The 18395-nt window shown below is 41.4% G+C and overlaps 1 protein-coding gene across 1 annotated transcript in view; it reads right to left on the minus strand.

The window, feature by feature from the left end:
• Positions 1-4253: 4253 nt before the first annotated feature.
• ACYP2 (acylphosphatase 2) overlaps positions 4254-18395 on the minus strand; it is a 33177-nt gene continuing 19035 nt past the window's right edge. Inside the window, exon 4 of the mRNA XM_032103852.1 lies at positions 4254-5196. Within this exon, the coding sequence (XP_031959743.1) occupies positions 5082-5196 (115 nt within the window). The 3' untranslated portion in view covers positions 4254-5081. The remainder of the gene's footprint in view (positions 5197-18395) is intronic.

Below are 18395 nucleotides of genomic sequence, written 5' to 3' on the forward strand. Positions count from 1 at the left end.
TCAATCACTCTGTGCCTACAGTTCAGTTTAAAACAATGGAAATAGTTTCTTCCTTCTCACAGGCACATTGCTGCCTGCTAGATTATACTGGCTGCATAATGAATTTAAGGAATCAGCATTATGGTATTCAGGCTATGGCTTAACTGTGATAAATAGTGCCTAAATCCTATTCATCTTGGTATATCACTCATTCTTTGGAGCACACACTACTATTTAGTCATCACTTTGTTTCCAAAGTGTCAGCAAACTTAGATAACTGCACAGGGCTTTTTTTCTCCCCGAGTTATATTGTGGGTCGCTAATGAGTTTTAACTTGGTCTGCAAATTTTTTGTCTGCCTGTTTCCTGACAGCAGACAGTTATTTCTGGGAAGAGATGGTACTGTTGGAGCCCCTCACACAATTCAGGGGTGTTTTCCTACCTGGCACTGAGACTTCTCCTCCCAAGTGGGCTGAACTACTCACAGCAGTACAGCAGCTGTAGGCTCAGGAGTGGATATTTAAGAAAAGTTTGAGGCTGGTTTGTTTTAAACAGGGAAAAAATACAAAACATCACCAACAGCTGAACAAGATTCACAGTGAGTCTCCAACATCCCCTGCTGTGACCTGCCCAGAGCACCCAGGTGCTGCCATCTAAAGTGAGCATTCCCTTATCAGTTGATAAAAATTGGCCTCTCTTCTCATGCTCCAAATATGTCCCGAGCTTTTCCTTCTGAACACATTTTCAGACCCTCTTCTGCCAAGCCCCTCTTCCCCAGCCACCCCTTTCCTCTATGCTGTTCACACAGAACTGATTTCCAGTGGTGCCCTTGGCTGCAGCTCCAAATAAACAACTGCAGGTAAATTTCTCCACATTAATATTCTTAAAACTCCTGTCCTTCACCCTTCCTGCTCTACTTACCATCCCTATGTCAGCACTAGAAATTTATTTTTAATTTTATTATTACTATAAGGCTTTGAAGGGTTGCATGTATCCACTTCTCTCTGCTCCCACCCTTTGCAGAACAACTCTGTAACTACAAATTGGGAATTAGTGGCTTGCTTGGGATAGTGAGTGCCTGGCATGGCTTCAAGTGCTGAACTTCGTACAAGAAAGTTCTGGCTTTTCTAATGTTGCTGAAGCCACAGTGATTCCTCTGTAATTAGGAAAAAACAAAACCAGCACCAAGAAAATGACTTAGTCTTTATCTTATCTGCCCCTGCTCAAACACTGTGCCATTAATAATGCATTTCCTTGGTTGCATGACCAATTACTGTTCCCACTAAAGTCCATGGCAGCATTCCAGTGGAACATAAGTCGGTGCCTGCAGCACAGAACTTGTGTCTCTCCATTGTTTGTTTTGTTACCTCCCTGCCAAATCCAAGTGAATGCCAGGTTACCTTCCAGCTAGTGGAGAAACCCTGGGATGCTGGGTATTCCTCTAATTCAGCCTGTCAGACCCAGAAAAGAATTGCTCCCAAAAATCCACAAGGGCATTGCCCCTTTTATTTCTGGAATACACACCAAGGTTATGACGGACAAAATTTGCTTCTTGGTGCTGATCGATTGTCTGTGAAACAAAAACATGGCTTAGAGCTTCTTGGCCACTTTTAGGACAACACAAACGCAGCATGAAATGTTACAAGACTTTCCCATTTCCAAACTGCAGGAATCACAGGTGTTAGCTCCTAACACCAAGGAGTTATTACAGCTATGGGGGAACCCACAGTGCCTTTCATCAGAGACAGAGCTGCTTGTTGGATTTTGGGCAAAAAACTTCTACTCCCCCATTAGTGCTGTTCAGAGTGTAATTCTTCACTTCTGGGGTAAAGACAACTTCATATCACAACTGATTTACAGAGTGATTAATCAGAAACTACTTTTAAATGTTTATATTTGCACTTATCTATATTAATATTTACAGTAACATTATCTAATTGTGGAAAACAACTGGTCTCCTCCTAATTACTCAAACTATTCTGGAAATTTGATTGGTAAAACCTTCCAATCCACTCCTGCAGCCCTTTTAACCAAAAGTGAGGTTGTTCCTCCTTTGATCTTCCACGTCAGGATTTTTTATTCAATTATGCCAGTATTAATATCAAATTAATTGAGACAAGTTCAGTTATTTTAAGTCCCTGCAGTGTTTTGAGGCAGAAATAACCTCTCTTTAATCCTAATACTTCTACCCACTACACAACAGACTGTGAGGAGCCTTGAAGAAAGAATGATACTACAGAAATCCCAATTTATGGGATTGCTGTTGTCTAAACAGACTCTAAAAAATAAAGGATAGCACAGAGCAGTGTTTGCCCTCACCCCTCACTGCAGCATTCCCTTCACATCAGAGTGCTCGCAGCAGCACGGAGCCATGCATTAATCAGGAAGCTCGAGTGACTAATCCAGTTCACTCTGTGTAGTAAGAGGATTCCAGCAGCAAACATGGCCAGTTTCCTAAGAAGAAAGCAAGCCAAGCAAGGCAGCTCTGGAGGACATCAAGAAAATCAGGAGTGATAGATTGGTGTCACCTAAGAGAAAGCATGGCAGGAGATGCTACCACACTTTTCTCCACACAGACACCAAGAAGGAGCAGGTCCAGCAGAACATCCCTGTTGTGCAAGGTTACATCATTCCTGATGAAGCACAAAGCTCTCCTTCTGCCCATGGCTTTGGCAAGGTTTCATTTTTAAATTCTTTAATCAAATACAAACAAATCCATACATTTCTGAAATGCCTGTCATTTTGGAGTTAAACTCTGATTTTAATTGACATGTCTGGCCTCAAGGCTTAATGAGGTGAATTTCCTTAAATTCTAGTAGAATACAAGTCAGGCACAACATTTTCCCCTCAGGAAAGTCAGCATTGTCCAAAATTCACAAATGACTTGTGAAAGTCTGCTCCCACTATTTATTTCCAAGTCTCAGCCCTTTTTAGATAGAAACTATTGGGAGAACAGAATAGAAACTACAGATAGAAACCTTTTTTATTTAAATAGAAACTCTTTCATGGAAACTATTTCCACTTACAGCAAGAATGAAGCTGGCCTACACATCATACATTCTTGCTGCACTGCATTTTGAAAAAATAAAATTCAGGTGTATCTACAGTCATAACTGAGTGATATTAGTAAGGGGTAGAAAAGGATTCCAGTGGAATCTCAACTCAGTTTTGATGTCTAATTATCCAACTGTTCTTATTTTTCTATCTTACCATTGGGATTCTTTGGCTCCTCAAAATCAATGATGTTCTCATTAAATCTAGAGACACTGCTCTGCTGTTCTGTACACACTGTACTTCCACAAATGGGATGCCTTTGGACTCAGGATACTTTACCAGAATCTGAGGATTAAATAAAATGAGAATATTAATGCCCACAGCACCAGCCAAGGCTCCATTAGGTTGCAGGAACACAGCAACACATGACTTGCAGCACAGAAAAATGCTCTCTTCACATTTCCTCCCCCAAAAAAGTGAGCACTTAAAATGGCTGCTTCCCTCTCCTCAAGCCTTGCCTTTCTAGGGGAGTTGGTGTAAAGTTTTCAAGTCCTTGTAAGCACCCAGCTCCACCCCTGGAACACATCAAAACAATTTTTGGCTGCTCTTCCTCTGTATCTTATGTCCCCTGTTTTTTGCCTTCCTCTCTACTTGTTCCTCAAAATATGAGCAGAGCACTTGGCTGGAAAGTCTTTGACTGAAGGGGTATTTTCTGCCAGGTAGCTCCAAGGAAAATGTAAACTACTTTGTTAGGCAGGATACAGTTTTTCAGGAGGATGGAACAGCTACTGAGCTCCTGCTACACTTGAACTTTGCCATTTACCATGAGCTGAACAAGAGCTATTGACCACGACTTCAACAATGGGGCTTGTGTATAATCACAGAACAATTCACAAGCAGCTCCTGCAAATTCTAGAACGGAGATTTTACTGCTTAATGCAAAGGTCCAAAGAAAATCAATCTAGTGGTGAGCAGAAATAACTTTCTAAGCACACCTTGCACTGATGGAGAAGTGCAGTACTTAAGTTAGGAAATCTCCTTCCTGAAATTCAAACCATGAGCTGCAGATTTGGTGCAGCTGCCCAAACTGACACCACCCACCCCAGGAAGGGGGACAGAGCAGCCAGTGGGAATACCAGCTTCAGTATCCTCATGAAGTCTCCTGGAATGTTCCAAGCCTGACTCAACTACTGCAGGTGTGAGGGTAGGGGTCTGACCCAGCCCTGACTCCCAGGTGCCTGTGGAGAGAGTGCTGGATACAGGAACTGGATCCACAATGCATCAGACTTTTCCAGGATTTATTGCAAGCCCATGGCTCAGGACTTCAGATGACAGATGAGGGTGCAGGTTCCACCACACAGTCTGAACTCAGGGGCAAACACACATCTATTTTCCATAAGGAAAACCACTGAAATCTTCAATTTTGGTAAGAATGTCAAAAAAGCAAAGACATTAGAACACCCTTTATAGTCAGAATGGATGTAAGCTACAGGTAGACAAGGAAAAAACAGGATGAGAGGCCACACATTTCATCACCTTGGAACAATTTATCTGCCTTGTCACAGAGAATTTTAAACCACAGCTGGTTAGATAATCCTAGTTTGAAACAACACATTTATTTTAAATTACCACTATAACTTAATTAATTATCACACTGAGCCTGGTCTATAACAGAGTTGTTACACAGCACTCTCAGTGCTCTCCAGTTCTGTAGTTATGTGTTTTTGGTGAGATTACGAACAGTAGAACATAAATTTATTATTATTTTGCATCTAAAATACAACTCACAGTGTAAAGATTAGGTACCATCTGGTTGTATGTAACAAGTCTCATTGTGCACAAATAACCAGCAGCATTTCTAAGCTTCTATCTGTCTTTCAAAGCTGCAATAAATTAGATATTGGCATTTTAGACACTAAATGTTGACATTCATGGTGTAAGATGTCTAACACAGCAACCAGGAATTCTTACTTGGTGGGAACAGGGAGCATTTATGTTTATCCTTAGCACAGAAAAGCATCCAAATGCTCTTGCAACATTTGATGGAGACACAGAAAATATCATGCAGCAGAAATGTCAGAGTTTTGTGCTTAGTGAGGTTCCCTCCTCTTAGTATCTAGTGTTGAAATCCGAGAAGTCAAGCTTGGAAATCTCCTTTTCATTGGAAAAATTTGTTTTGTCGATGCGGGAACTTGGGCTTCCAACTTTGCTCAGCCAAGATTTCCTGCAGGAAAAGTAAGAGAGAGTTGGCAGATAAGGAACTGCACATGTGGGGGTTATTCTCTGTCAAGCCTTCACTCACTTTTACTTTTTTAAGAGCCATAAAAAAAAGCATCTTTCAATAATGAAATTACCCCAAATCTGTTCTTTTCTGTTTTCCCTCCCTTTCCCCTTTGAAAGCAAACTAAACTCTTTAAAGGTGTCAGTGTTTCCAGAGGATTTACACAATATTACATAAAAACACAGCTGACAAAAAAGCTAAAGTAGATTTACTGCAATGATCCCTCCTAAACACTATTAATAGCATTCCAATAGGTATAACTACCTTTGCAGATTCAATACTGTGCTTTTAGCAAGGACCTACAAATCACTGATAACTGAAAAATGATGGGAAAACAGAATCCCAACAGCCAGTTTGCCCCTTGCTGGCAACTAAAAGAATGGGAACCGGAAAAGAATGAGTTCAAAGCCAGCAAAAAGACATCAATTATGTCAGAGCAATACTGATTTGTAATAAATACTGAATGTTACCCTGGATAACTGGATAGCCAAACATGGAAATGCAGCAGGTGAGTGCTTACATAGAGGTTTATTTACAAAAAATACTTGGTCAGTATTTTTGGTTGTACTAAACTCCCAGAAGTAGAAAAGAGAAAGTATTTTGTCATACCTTATTGAAGGAGAAATATATTCCCAGACAAATAATTTTTCTAAGTTAGTATAGATACCTAACTGATTAGTATTAAAAATAAACAAATATTCACTTAAATTTTGATTTGAAAACAATAGAAATTGTCTTAAGAGTTATGCTAATTAATCCTTTGCAGAATCATGCTGAGCAATATTCTTGCAGTGAGACCTAATTTTGATGGCTTTATAATGAAATCATGCACAGAAATTACTTACCTTGAGCCAGTAAATCAGTGTATAACATCTGAGATGTAAAAACACACCTTGCTAGAGACCCTACATGCAAGATTTTTTTGAAGAACAGTTCCTGACACCCAAAAACACTGCAAAACATCTCAAGGGGCTTCACTGGTTATCAGAGACAAATAATTTCCCCATAAATCACGTTAGTCCCTCACAGACAGTTCAAAACTTGCATTCAGTGTGACTTGAACACTAAAACAGAGGCTCTATATGGAAAAACTTCCTACAAAACAGCAACCAGACCCAGATATCTAATGTTCCAAGTGTGACTTGCCTTATTTTAGCATAGAGAAATTAAAATATCTGTCAGGTGTTTCCACTTCTTCACACCTCTTGTTCTTTGCTGCATGTTGTGAACAACCTCCCTTCCTGTCTGTTTTCGATGAAGCCTTTCCAGTAAGGAATATAACACAGGAATAGGAGTCCAGGAGCAAAACAAGAGAACACAACTTCCCAGTTCTGCTGGAAGCCTCAAGGCAGAGGGGATATTTCAACAGAAGGAAACAAGCCTAGGGACAGAGCAGTCCCTTCAGTTTCATATCAAGAAGAATATCTGAAAAAGGCCCTTATTTATTTAGCAGGAAAGTCTCTAATGAAGTTGGATGTCCTTGAGTGAGAAGAAAGAACTTGAAATACTGAATTAATCTCCTAAAAATAGTATAAATTGTTTTTTAAGTAATGTGATTGTTTGTTCACTATTTCCTTTTTTCTTCCCATTTTGAAGATGAGCTTATCCTGGACAAAACCAAAATGAACATATTCCTTGTCCGGCCTTCACAACAAAAATTTGTCCCTGGGTGCTTCCAACTCCCAAGTTCGGCTGGGTGAAGAAATAACCACGAACTCTTCTCCAGAGCAAACAATCCAGTCTTAACTCCACGGACTCTCACATGAATAAGGATGAAGCACAAATTACAAAAATCCAGTTAGAGCAACCCAGCTCCATGGAAACTCTTTACAGAACGTGCGTGTTTTATTCCTTATTTAATGCAGGAGAGAGGAGAGGAGGCAATACCTGGGAATCTCATAAATTTGGGGCTCAGTTCTTCACTGAGATGCTCCACATTGAGGGGACTTTCCTCAGCCATCTCCTCTCTCCGTTCAAGTGACAGCCCAGTCACCAGCACTATGAAGAAGCACATTTTTTACAAGCTAAGAAAGCAGAAAATCAGTATTTCCTAGAAGTTAAATGTCATCTCCAACCTCATCACTACCAGGGGTATTTTTAAAAATGGTTTTAGCTTATGAGTATCCAGACCAAGAGTGAAGAAAAGGTTCTGCACCCTCCTCTTGCTTCACTCAGCCTTCTCAATTCCCATTCACCTCAGATCTCTTCACGTGTGCCAAGATAAGCTACAATTACTTGCATTTGCAGTCTTAGCTTGTCACTTATAGCATCCATGTTAAAATTCACTGCTCCTTCCCACTTCTCCTCAGGAGTGCAAAACTTCCTCCCCCTCGCTCGTCTGCAGCAAACAAGGACACTCCTGAGAGGACACCACACTGCTTACTCTTGTTTTAAAGGATTTATCCCCAAAATGACTGCTCCAATGAGTCCAGAACAAGAGCTAATCTCCAAATAGTCATTTCTGACCACATTTTATTTTATAGAATAGTTTGGGTTGGGAGGGACCTCAAAGCTCACCCAGTTCCTGCCTCCCCCCCCCCCACAATGGGCAAGGACACCTTCCACTATCCCAGGTTGCTCCAAGCCCCATCCAACCTGGCTGTGGACACTTCCAGGGATGAGGCAGCCACAGCTTCTTTGGGCAACCTGTGCCAGGGCCTCCCCACCCTCCTAGGGAAGAATTCTTTCCCAATATCCCATCCAACCCTGCCCTCTGTCAGTTTGAAGCCATTCCCCCTTGTCCTGTCATTCCATTCCCTTGCAAACATTCCCTGTCCAACTCAAGCCCTGCATGTCCATGAAGTCACTCTGGGCCATGTTCCGATGCCACTGAGTTGTGGCTAGCCATGGATTTCTGAGTTACACAACCTCCCTTGTCCAGGGGAGAAGCCAGTTCTCCTGAAACAGCTTCCCAACCAAACCACACAGCTTCCTTATCTCCATGTTCACAGGGGATACTCCTAGGAGCTCTAAAACAATTGGATCTGCCACTCTTTCCCTTCTCTCATTAACAAAAACAAACCTTGCTAAGAGACACTGTCTTGTCACCCAGGCAACAGAGCCCTTCCCACTCCACATGTTCTTGGAAAACAACTCTCAAGAGCTGGGTTTGCACCATTCCAGTTTGGATCTGTGCAGAAACAGCCTAGCTGTGCACAGCATTCCAAGCAGGAAAATACTCCTACCTGTTAACTTGGCAGAATGGAGCCTGGCCAGGTAACTGGAGAGCTCCCTGGAAATGTTACTTAAGGAGCTTCATCTCTGTGACACAGGATAATCACAGAATCCAAGGCTGGAAAAGACCTCCAAGATCGAGTACAACCTTTGACCAAACACCATCATGTCAACTAAACCATGGTACTAAGTGCCATCATTATTAATAATAAAAATAATTAATAACACTGGCACAGCCCTAAACCCCACTGTGCTAGGAATACTAAAACAACAGAGTGACCTTCTGATTTCCTGAATAATATTTATTTTTTAACTCCAGTCTATGCTATAAAACAGATCTCTCTAAAATAAACAGCTTGCTTGGCATTATTCTCTGAAGTATTTCTTTATAACATGAAAACTACTCCTGCAATAGCTCATTTTTTTGTAAGCAAAAAGACATACTTTTATCCTGATATTGGAGAAATTTACAGTCTATGGTGCTAGGAAAGGACCTGGAAATGCCCTCCAGCATTAGTACATGAGGAACTAGGCACAGGTTAGGAATATGTTCCATGTCTCTTCACCTGAAGCACAGTGTCACTGAAGTGGAACAGTGTGCTTTTATTTAAAGGGAGAGAAAATAATGGCACTGGCTTGTTTACACTTTAATTTCCCTTTGTTTAGGATAAAGCACTGCAGAGAATGTTACTTTTTGAAGATTATATTTACATCTGTGACAGCATATAGATGAGGCTTGCAAGTACTTATAAAAATCCCTCCAAAAATATTGCTGCCTTCTACAACAGCACTGTCCAATTTTCATAAATCCTCATATTTCCACATTTGCAGAAGAAGTGTGGAATTCTCTCTCATGGCTGTCTGGCTTCTGAGCTTTCGGGAAGAACTTTAGCCACAGTTTTCAAGCTTTGCTCTGTAATCTTTAGGGCCAGGAACATTTACTCAAAAACCTTTGTTTTTACAAACCCAAAATTCCTCTAGTAGCCTGTATAAAGGTACCTCCCACCTCTCCCTCCTAAATTTACTGCAGAGCCATTCCCATTGTCCCTACACCTCTGCTCCTCCTGCCAGGAAAATAGGTAACTGTACAGAAAATTTATAGGGTTTCTTGTTGTGAAAAAGTAGCAGGAAGAATAAAAACCCTGGTAAAAAATGTGTGTTGGGAACACTGGGATTTGAGAACAAGGCAAAGCGCAAGGGAGGGGAATTTTAACCCCTTTACTAGGATGGCCCCACCAGAGCCCACCACATCCAAGCCAAATGAGGGGTTACTCCAGAGAATTAAAGCAAGGAAGCAAAAGCAGCAGGATTGAAGGATACAGACCAACCAGTGGGTGGCTGGAAATGAAAGAACCTGCTGAGGCGTGGGCACTGGGGCCCAGAATAGAGCTGCAGCCTGGAGGTGTGTGGGAGCCTGGCTGCTCCATGCATCCCAACAGCAGGAATGCCTCAGCCCATCGGGTATTTAACACAAGGTCTGGAAGCATTTTAGGAAGAGGAGAAAGGTAGTTAATCAAAACTGGTGTTTGACTCTGTTTTTAAACACAGATGTCAGATGAATGTTGTTAATTTGTTTGCGTTTCTTCCTTCCCTGCTGCACTCAGGGCCAGCATTTCCCTTGGGAATCCACGATGAGCTTTTCCTCGAGGTATATTGGAAAGGATGTCAACAGCAAGGGCAGATGAGCAGGATCTGAGATATTACAGATATTGTGGGACAGGGCCCTGAGTAAGCCTCAAGTACACATTTTGGTGGTGCATTTCTATTTATAAACTTGACAAAAGTGACTTACATGTTAATCATCACCTTCTGCATGGTATTGGCAAGCCTTTTTTAATGTAAAAGTGATCATGGCCAGTTTGCATCAGGAGAGAATTTGGCTCTATGTAACTCAAACTTACTCTGACACTGGTATCTGATCTGTGTTAAATGTCCTCACCTATTACTTTAAAAAGAAGGAATTATCCCACAATGAAAGAAACCAAGCCTGGAGTTGTTTTGTTTTTGTCACATATAATGCCAAGATCTGTTGTGCATTTTCCTGTTAATCATCTTGGTAACCTTCAAGGAGGATTTAATCATTTCAACATGAGATCATAAGTATATTTTTATTAAAACTTATCAGCATACCTCTTCGTTTAGGCCATGTTAGGCAAGTCACTTTTGGCTTCTTTCAGAGATCTTATCAGAAAAATCTCAGCAACACTGTGGTCATTTGTTCCAAAGTAAAGAAGTGAGTGAAAAGTAAACCCAAATTCAGCCATTCCAGTAACTCAAAGCTTTTATGTCCACACTGACCGACAGAAAAGTAGGAGACAAAGAGAATTTCCAGTTAAGCTTGTGTCCTGTCTCCCAGAGCAGTAAACATCCCAGGAAACCAGCAGCAGCCAAAAGGCCCATTGTGCTTTCTCCCTGGAATCTGTCTGCCCCTACAGGGACACTTGGCTCCTCAGGCTGACTGGGAATTTTGGCTAACCCCACTCACTACACAGAATGCCACTCAAGGTTCTCTCCCATTCCACAGCTACTAAACCCAAGGCCACAGGAAGCTTAAATGAGGAGGAACTGTTGCTGCGGGGGTACCAACAAAAGAAAAGTTCCTTCTAAAGCTCAGCACCCACAACCCACATAAGATTGAACAAGGACTAAAAGACTTCAGCCTCCAACCAACTTTACCCCTCAAAATGTTAATTAAACCCTTACCTTGGCCATTTCAGAGCCATAATGAATCATCACACTTGACCAGTTCACCTTTACTTCAAATCCATGTCCTTACACAGCCTGGCAGAAGCCCAAGAGCCCTGAGTCCAGCTGACCAACACAGTCAGGAATTTGAAAGACAACACTTCCCTGTTCTCCAGCCGCAAGGCTCAGCCAGACAAAAAAGCCACGAGGAACACCACCCACAGTTCCACCCTCACTGCATCTCCTTGGAGGAGACACTCACACTGAAGAATAATTTATTATGCAAGAACTAAAAATAATGCCAGGCCAAACTAGAGTGAATTCCTCTGAGCACCACTGGGATTCTGCTAATTTCCTCAAAAGTCTCCCTTACTTTACAACTCTCTTTGGATAGTTAAAAGACTGAAAAAAAATCAAGTTAGAAGGCTCAGTGAGAAGTTGCCATTTCCAATCATAAAAGTCTTAAATAAGAGCATCAACACTTTTAAAGCATCCTCTTGCAGAGCTCTGAGCAAGTCTGAGGGCCAATATTTAACATTTCCAGTGTTGCAGTGACTGTACATAAATTTACCTTTTCCTAGAAGGCCTCTGTTGGAACATTTCACAAGCTAACAAGGTTGGCTTACAAGTAAGAACTTGGGGTTTCTTTTTATCCTTAGCTTGCAAAAGAGTTTTGAATTTTTTTTGTCAAGCATTCCACCAGCTCAGCTCTATTTTTTCCCCTGATTTTACACTATGTGATCTAATTTGTTAATTTAAATTGCACACTTTCCAAGGAAGCAGTTACACCCCTTCTTTTAACCTCCCATCTCCAGCTGCTTTTTTTAAAGCAACTGTGATATAACATTGTAGACATTTCAGAATATAAGAGCAACAAGAAAGTGTTTTAAATATGTAATATTAGAGAGCACAAGTGTTCAGGAAAACACCAAGTGGATTCCACTAGCTAATAGCCTGCTTACATTTTATAAGCTGAGAAAATTTGAGCTTTATCAAGACTTTTCATAATGCTCTATTTTTTTTTTTTGGTATTACAGAAATAGCTCCAACAAGCAGGAAGCAAAAGATTAACATAAGGATGTAGCAGGGATTCTGTTCTTGATTTGACAAGAGCTCCTTGTGGTTTCCAGCACACCAGAGCACGGAGGTGCATCCAGCAGGGTGTGTTTACAAGGCAGAGAACACTGCACCTGTCATACATGGCATGCACATGCAATATTCCCTGGAAAGCAGGGCCCTTCGTTAGCAAGGACTAGGATATGTATTATTTATTGTTTCCATCATGTACCCCCCCAGACCCTCTGTCTGCTCTGCCTCAAGGTAAAGCTCCAGACACAACAGCCTGAGGCAGGAGGGGCTCCAGGATGGGATGTGCCAGGCTGTCCCCTCAGGGACCTTATGGAAGCAACCACCCCTTTCCACAATCATATCCCAAGGAATTGTATTCCAATTACAGTCAGAAAACAATTTTCATTCTTCAACGTATTGCTTCTTTATCATGTTTTTCTTATGACTTCACCTGTATTCAAAATACCATTTCTGGCAGATCTAATCTCAATTTCACTTTTCCCTGGCTTTCCAAGTTCCATGAAGTTATCCTTTCACCCTTTTCAGGCAGGTATTAAACACCTCACCCTAATGAAGCCATTCAAGCCCTGATCCCAAACCACTCCAAAAGGAGGGATGTTGGATAGATCAGCTGAGATACCAAATAAAAGAACCAAATATAACTTAACCAAGGCTACTTGATTTCCCACAAGTTTACATTGCAACATCTGATTGTTGGGCTTTGTATTTTCTATTAATATTAGAAAATTTGACAGAAAATAGACTTTTTCACCACAGCATGCCAAGGACAAAGCCCATCCTGGGGTCGAAGGACTGTCACTATGGATATTCTCACTGAGGAAAAATATACACACTTAAAGCTCCCAGCTATTTAAGGAAGCCATCAGAGCATGAAGAAGAATCCCAGTTCAATGTTTCTTTGTGTAAAAAAATTGTTAAACAAGGCTTTTAATACATACTGAAATGAGATCTGATACATGTTCTTGCTGTTCAGTGTTGTACTACACCTTGTTTTTATTAAACCTCATTTTCAGAGGTTTACCTAAAAACATTCTCCTGTTTATTTGCAAGAATGATAAAATTAATTAATCAAGAAATAGATTTCTTTAAATAATCTTTCCTATAGAATAAACCCGGACTGGAAATCCCAAACCACTACCTTCTCAAGGCAGCTCTGGTACTTCCCCCTTGAAGTTAGCACTTACAGAAAACAAACCAGATGGATTTTATTATCATTGAGGGTAATTGGCTTCATCTTTCCACCTAAACTTCCCATGGGTTTGGACATCTTCCTGCTCATTCCAAATGTGCCCTTTAACCATACATGATTTCAGTAGTGAGAGCTTCAGACTTCAAAAAATCAGAATAAAAGCAGAATTCTGCTAAAGGCAGCATCTTATTTCTACCAAAGTCAACAGTAACACTTTCAATGATGACAGAAGAGATAGACTTGACTTCTGTTTTTACAAAATTTAAACAAAGAACTACAACCACTTGCAAGAAAAATACCAAAATCAAAAGAAGCCATCTTTGGAAGACTATTTCATACTATTTAAGTATTCCCAAATAGGTCTTGTTAATAACTCTTTATAACTACCTTGTCCTGCAGAAATTTTTAGTTTTGTTGTTTATGCCTCATAATTACTTAATATACAGCAGGTATTGATATTCTGTGATACTTGGTAAGAAGAGAATGACTGGCACAGCATAACTATGTTCCTAAACTCCATCATCCTGGGTTTTTTCCATTTTTTCCTTCAAGCTTCAGGGGCTGTCAAGAAATATCAAATCTCTCATTTGTTTTCTGTAATTTATGCCATTTTCCTTCTTTCCCTTCCCCCTTTGTTGAAGTTTCCTTCTGCCTGGACAGACATGTTCCTGATGGCTTTCCCGTGGAGTCTGGCTGCTGCAGGAGTTACATGGGTTGGGATGTGAATTGAGAACTACAAAAAAATCCTGGAAAGCCACAAATCTCACTAGTGGCTCATTTTACTGAAATTTACGTGCAAGTATTTAACAAAAAACCCTCAGCTCATTTCAAAATAACACCTAAGTTCCTTGGTGCTTTCAGTGACAAAGACTTCCAAAGGCAGGGAGCTGAAGCACATGGAGGCATTCCTAGAATTAAAGCCTCTCAAAAGGCAAGCTCAGGCTCTTTGATTTTGCTCTTGGTTTGAACATTTCTAAGTGCACAGAGAATAAAAGATGTTTTCAGTTTTTGGCAACACCAACACCTTCGAAGCAAAACAACAGAAGTAATAATTTATAGGAGGAATTACGCAGACTTGCAAACATTAGCAGTGTAGGACTGGGGGAGCCACTCTGAAATTATAATTTCAGAAAATTCATGTCAGAACCGTTCATATCACTGTGCCTTTTATAAAAACAAGCTGCCTGGCTGTCCAGAAAAAACAGTCCAAGCAGTATATAAATTATATCAGTTAAATATGAACTTCACAGCAGCTGCACTGAAATTCAGGACAGAGCACGTGTGGGATGAAGAGAGTGGTTAGACCATAGATCTGCCTCCAGATAAAGGCACTAAAAGCCTCCAGGAATTCCCACTCCAAGATAAGGACTGAGTTTTAAGAATATTTATGATGATATGACAGATTTTACCACCACACAGATGTAACTGAGATCAGGAAGGAGCTCAAGAGCACATCACCTCTGTGAGTCACATTCCAGGCTGTCAGGCTGGGTACCAGCAAAGGGAGGAATCACTGCAAGTCTTTCCAAAGGCACAGGAAGATCATTTCATCCTTTATAATCCCAACAAGCAGGAATAATTGCCATTTCATTCAGCACAGCACTAAGACACAAGTGCAAAGTCAGTCCCATTTCTTACATCACGCTGAATCCTTCTGTCTTGGGAGAAATGAGTGGTTGCTCATTCTGGTGGAATTTTCATTAGCAAACACACATGCAAAGACATCTGAAGTAGCACAACCGCTGCTACTGTGTACATAGATCCTACTGAGGGCAAACCTGCATTTATAACTAGTGTAAAAAAACATATAAAGAGCTATTTTTTACTGTGACAACTCCACACAGAATACATTCTCAACCCCATATAGGTTTCCAATTCCAGACATGCATTTTTAAAACAAGCCATCCCTCAGACTCTTGGATACCAATCACCAGAGCACATTTCCCCTTGGACAGACACACAATTATTTAGGCAAACCAAACTCCTCCAGGAAACTGGAAATTCTGGCACTGGGAAGTCAGCAGATGTCAGAAGCCAGTCAGCAAGGACTTCTAGGAATTCATTAGCCAGTGAACACCTGTAATGCTGATCCCAAGCATTAAACACCCACAATGCCATAACCAACCCAGTACACAGCTGCTGCCTCAGTTTTCTTCACAACCAAGGGCATTTGGCCACAGAACTTGACAGATTATTAAATAATTCAAATTACATCAACCACTTTCCTGCCCTTGTATGAAATTCTAAGAGTGGACTTCAGAGCCCCAATAAAGCCAGAACACACATTACAAGTTCAGAATTCCCACATGGAACTTGGTTCTCTGGCTCCTTTGCTACAGGACAAAGAACACAAGGGTTATTAGGAAGGTGCTTGCAAGTAAAGAAATGCATCTCTACCAGAGAACAACTTTCCCCCACAATATAAAGCAGCAAAAAGGATTTTTATTTAATTAAAACATCCGTTTTGGCTTTAAACTTAGTACAGGATGTCACAGGCTTGCCTACATATTTGTTTACTGAAACAATGGAAACAAGAGTTCAGAATTTGAATATTGACAGATCCTCTACTATTGTGGTGTGAATCCTTCTGTTCCTTCATTCTTCGACTTCATGATAGAAAAAAACCTTCTCTCCTCTACGTAATTTTGCTTATTTATCTGTATATTGATCCAGTATGTAGAAAAATACTATGACATCTCCTTAATTTTTAGTCCTCTCAAATAGATAAAACTCCACATTTCAGCTTTAAATAATTATTTCCACCCCATTTTTAATTGTCAGACATTTTTAATGACTTACCTTTCCCAATACTAGAAGACAAAGCCCCAAAATTCATAAACATTGATGAGTCAATTTCTTAAGGATCCTTCATCTTCAAGGTGTATGTTAAGAATCAGTTCAGTGACCATGTAGGAAACCTAACCACTACAATGATTTTCTATTCTGGATATTAATTTAGAAATATTTTTAAGCCAAGAGTCTGATCTTCTACAAATACACCCAAACAACTGGTAATATAACTAACTCAAGGATTAAGTCTACCAGCTTATGAAATCTGTGCTGAGCTTCTCAGACAAAGAAATCCAGCAGGAACTTCAAGGGGTGACACCTTCAGACAAAAAGCAACACAATTACAGCTGAGATCCAGAATATTTCATTAAATACTAATATCACCTGCTTTGCCTTGCTCCTGCAGCAGCAGCAAAAGGATAAAAACAGAGACAGAAAAACCTGCCCAGCTACTCAAGTTGTAGGTGATTGTTTAATGAAACTTTGACTTCTCCACCTGCATTTGGAGATGGAGAACAAGTGTTCTGAATTGCTGGAGCAGGTTCTCTCCAAACCCCACAGCACTCATGGACCCAAAACACTGGATGGCTCCCAAGAACTGGTAAAGGGATGACAGTTCCCTACATTCCACAAAACACAAATCACTGATTTTATTAGGAAAAGACACACGTTTTTGTCAGACAGACAACTGATGCACAACTGGGGTGACCAGCAAACACCAACTGACCAAACCCTGAAGCAACAGAGCAGAAAATAAAACCTTGTTATTCCACCTAAACACATTTACAACCCTTACAAGATTAATTAGAAAACAAACACAGAGAACCCTAAGGAGAACAAATTACCAGAACAGAAAACTATGCACAAACAATTCAGGCCTTTATCTGCATGTATAATTTTAACACAATTACATTTACCACGAGCACAGGGGACAAAAATGGTTGTGTGGCTGCAGCTTTAACATGAACCATAAGCAGCTCAAAGCTGCCACATTTAAACAGAGCAGCCACACAACTCTGATGGAAACCTGGCTGAACACCAGATCCAAGCAGAGACACTAAAGTGGGTGCAGGGAGCACTTAATTCACAGTAAGGAGTAGCTTTCCCATTCAGTTTTACGTGGATAAATCTTTCTGTCTCTCCCATTTTTCTCTCTTTACCGCCCTTACAAATCAAGGCTACCTTGCCATATCTACAATCCATTGCACTCCTTAAGTGAAAGCTGTGTGTTCCCAGCACTCTGCTGGAACAATGTTGACTTAGGAACTCAGCAGAAAGGAGAGATGAAAACCAAGAAATTGTTTTAGAGCAGAGTTTAATGCGGCAAAGAGTAAGTATGAACAAGATCAGTGTGCCTAAATCTGCATAGACCAAGGCAGAGCAGCACCTCTCCATAATACCTCAGCTCCACATACTCTGGTTTTATGCTCAAAACAGCCAAAATGTGCATCAACATTGGCAGAAGCAGAATCCCAGGACAGGCCAGGTGGGAAGGACAGTGGCTCACTCCCACCATCCCAGAGCACACAGCACAGGATTGGGTCCAGCTGGTTCTGGAATATCTCCAGAGAGGGAAACTCCACAGCCTCTCTGGGCAAACTGTTCCAAGTTGTTCTTCCTCTTGCCCAGTGGAACTTCCTGGGCATCAGTTCCTGCCTGTTCCTCTTGTGCCATGGCTGGGCCCCCCGGAGCAAAGCCTGGGCCCTGCAAGACAGGGCTGAGGGCCCCTCTCAGCTGCAGCTGCTCCGGAGGCTGAACAGCCCCCACTTCCTCAGTCTTTCCCAGGCAGGGAGATGCTCCAGGCCCTTCCTCAGCCTCTCCCTCCATAGCCTCTGCTGGCCCCACTCCAGGAGCTCCCTGCCCCTCCTGTGTGGATGATCCCAGCTGTGCCTCACCAGGATTACCCCCCGACTTGCTGGGAATGCTCTTCCAGTGCATGCCAGATCCCATCAGCCTTCCTGGTCCCCAGGACACTGCTGGTCAGGGACAGCTTGCTGTCTACCAGGACCTCCCAGGTCCTTCTCTGCAGAGCTGATCTCCAGCAGGTTGGCAGGAAAAGTGCATAGAGAATGAGGGTACCACCCCAAACCTCCTGAGGAGGTTCCTTGGTTGCCAGTAAGTCTGTAGGAGGCAGAGACAGAACAGCTCCAGTGTGTGAGGGGACACCAAGTGACAGATGACAAGGACTAAGCTTTCCTTTTGAACTACATATCAA

This window comes from Corvus moneduloides, chromosome 3, assembly GCF_009650955.1.
Source record: "Corvus moneduloides isolate bCorMon1 chromosome 3, bCorMon1.pri, whole genome shotgun sequence".
NCBI classification, from domain to species: Eukaryota; Metazoa; Chordata; class Aves; order Passeriformes; family Corvidae; genus Corvus; species Corvus moneduloides.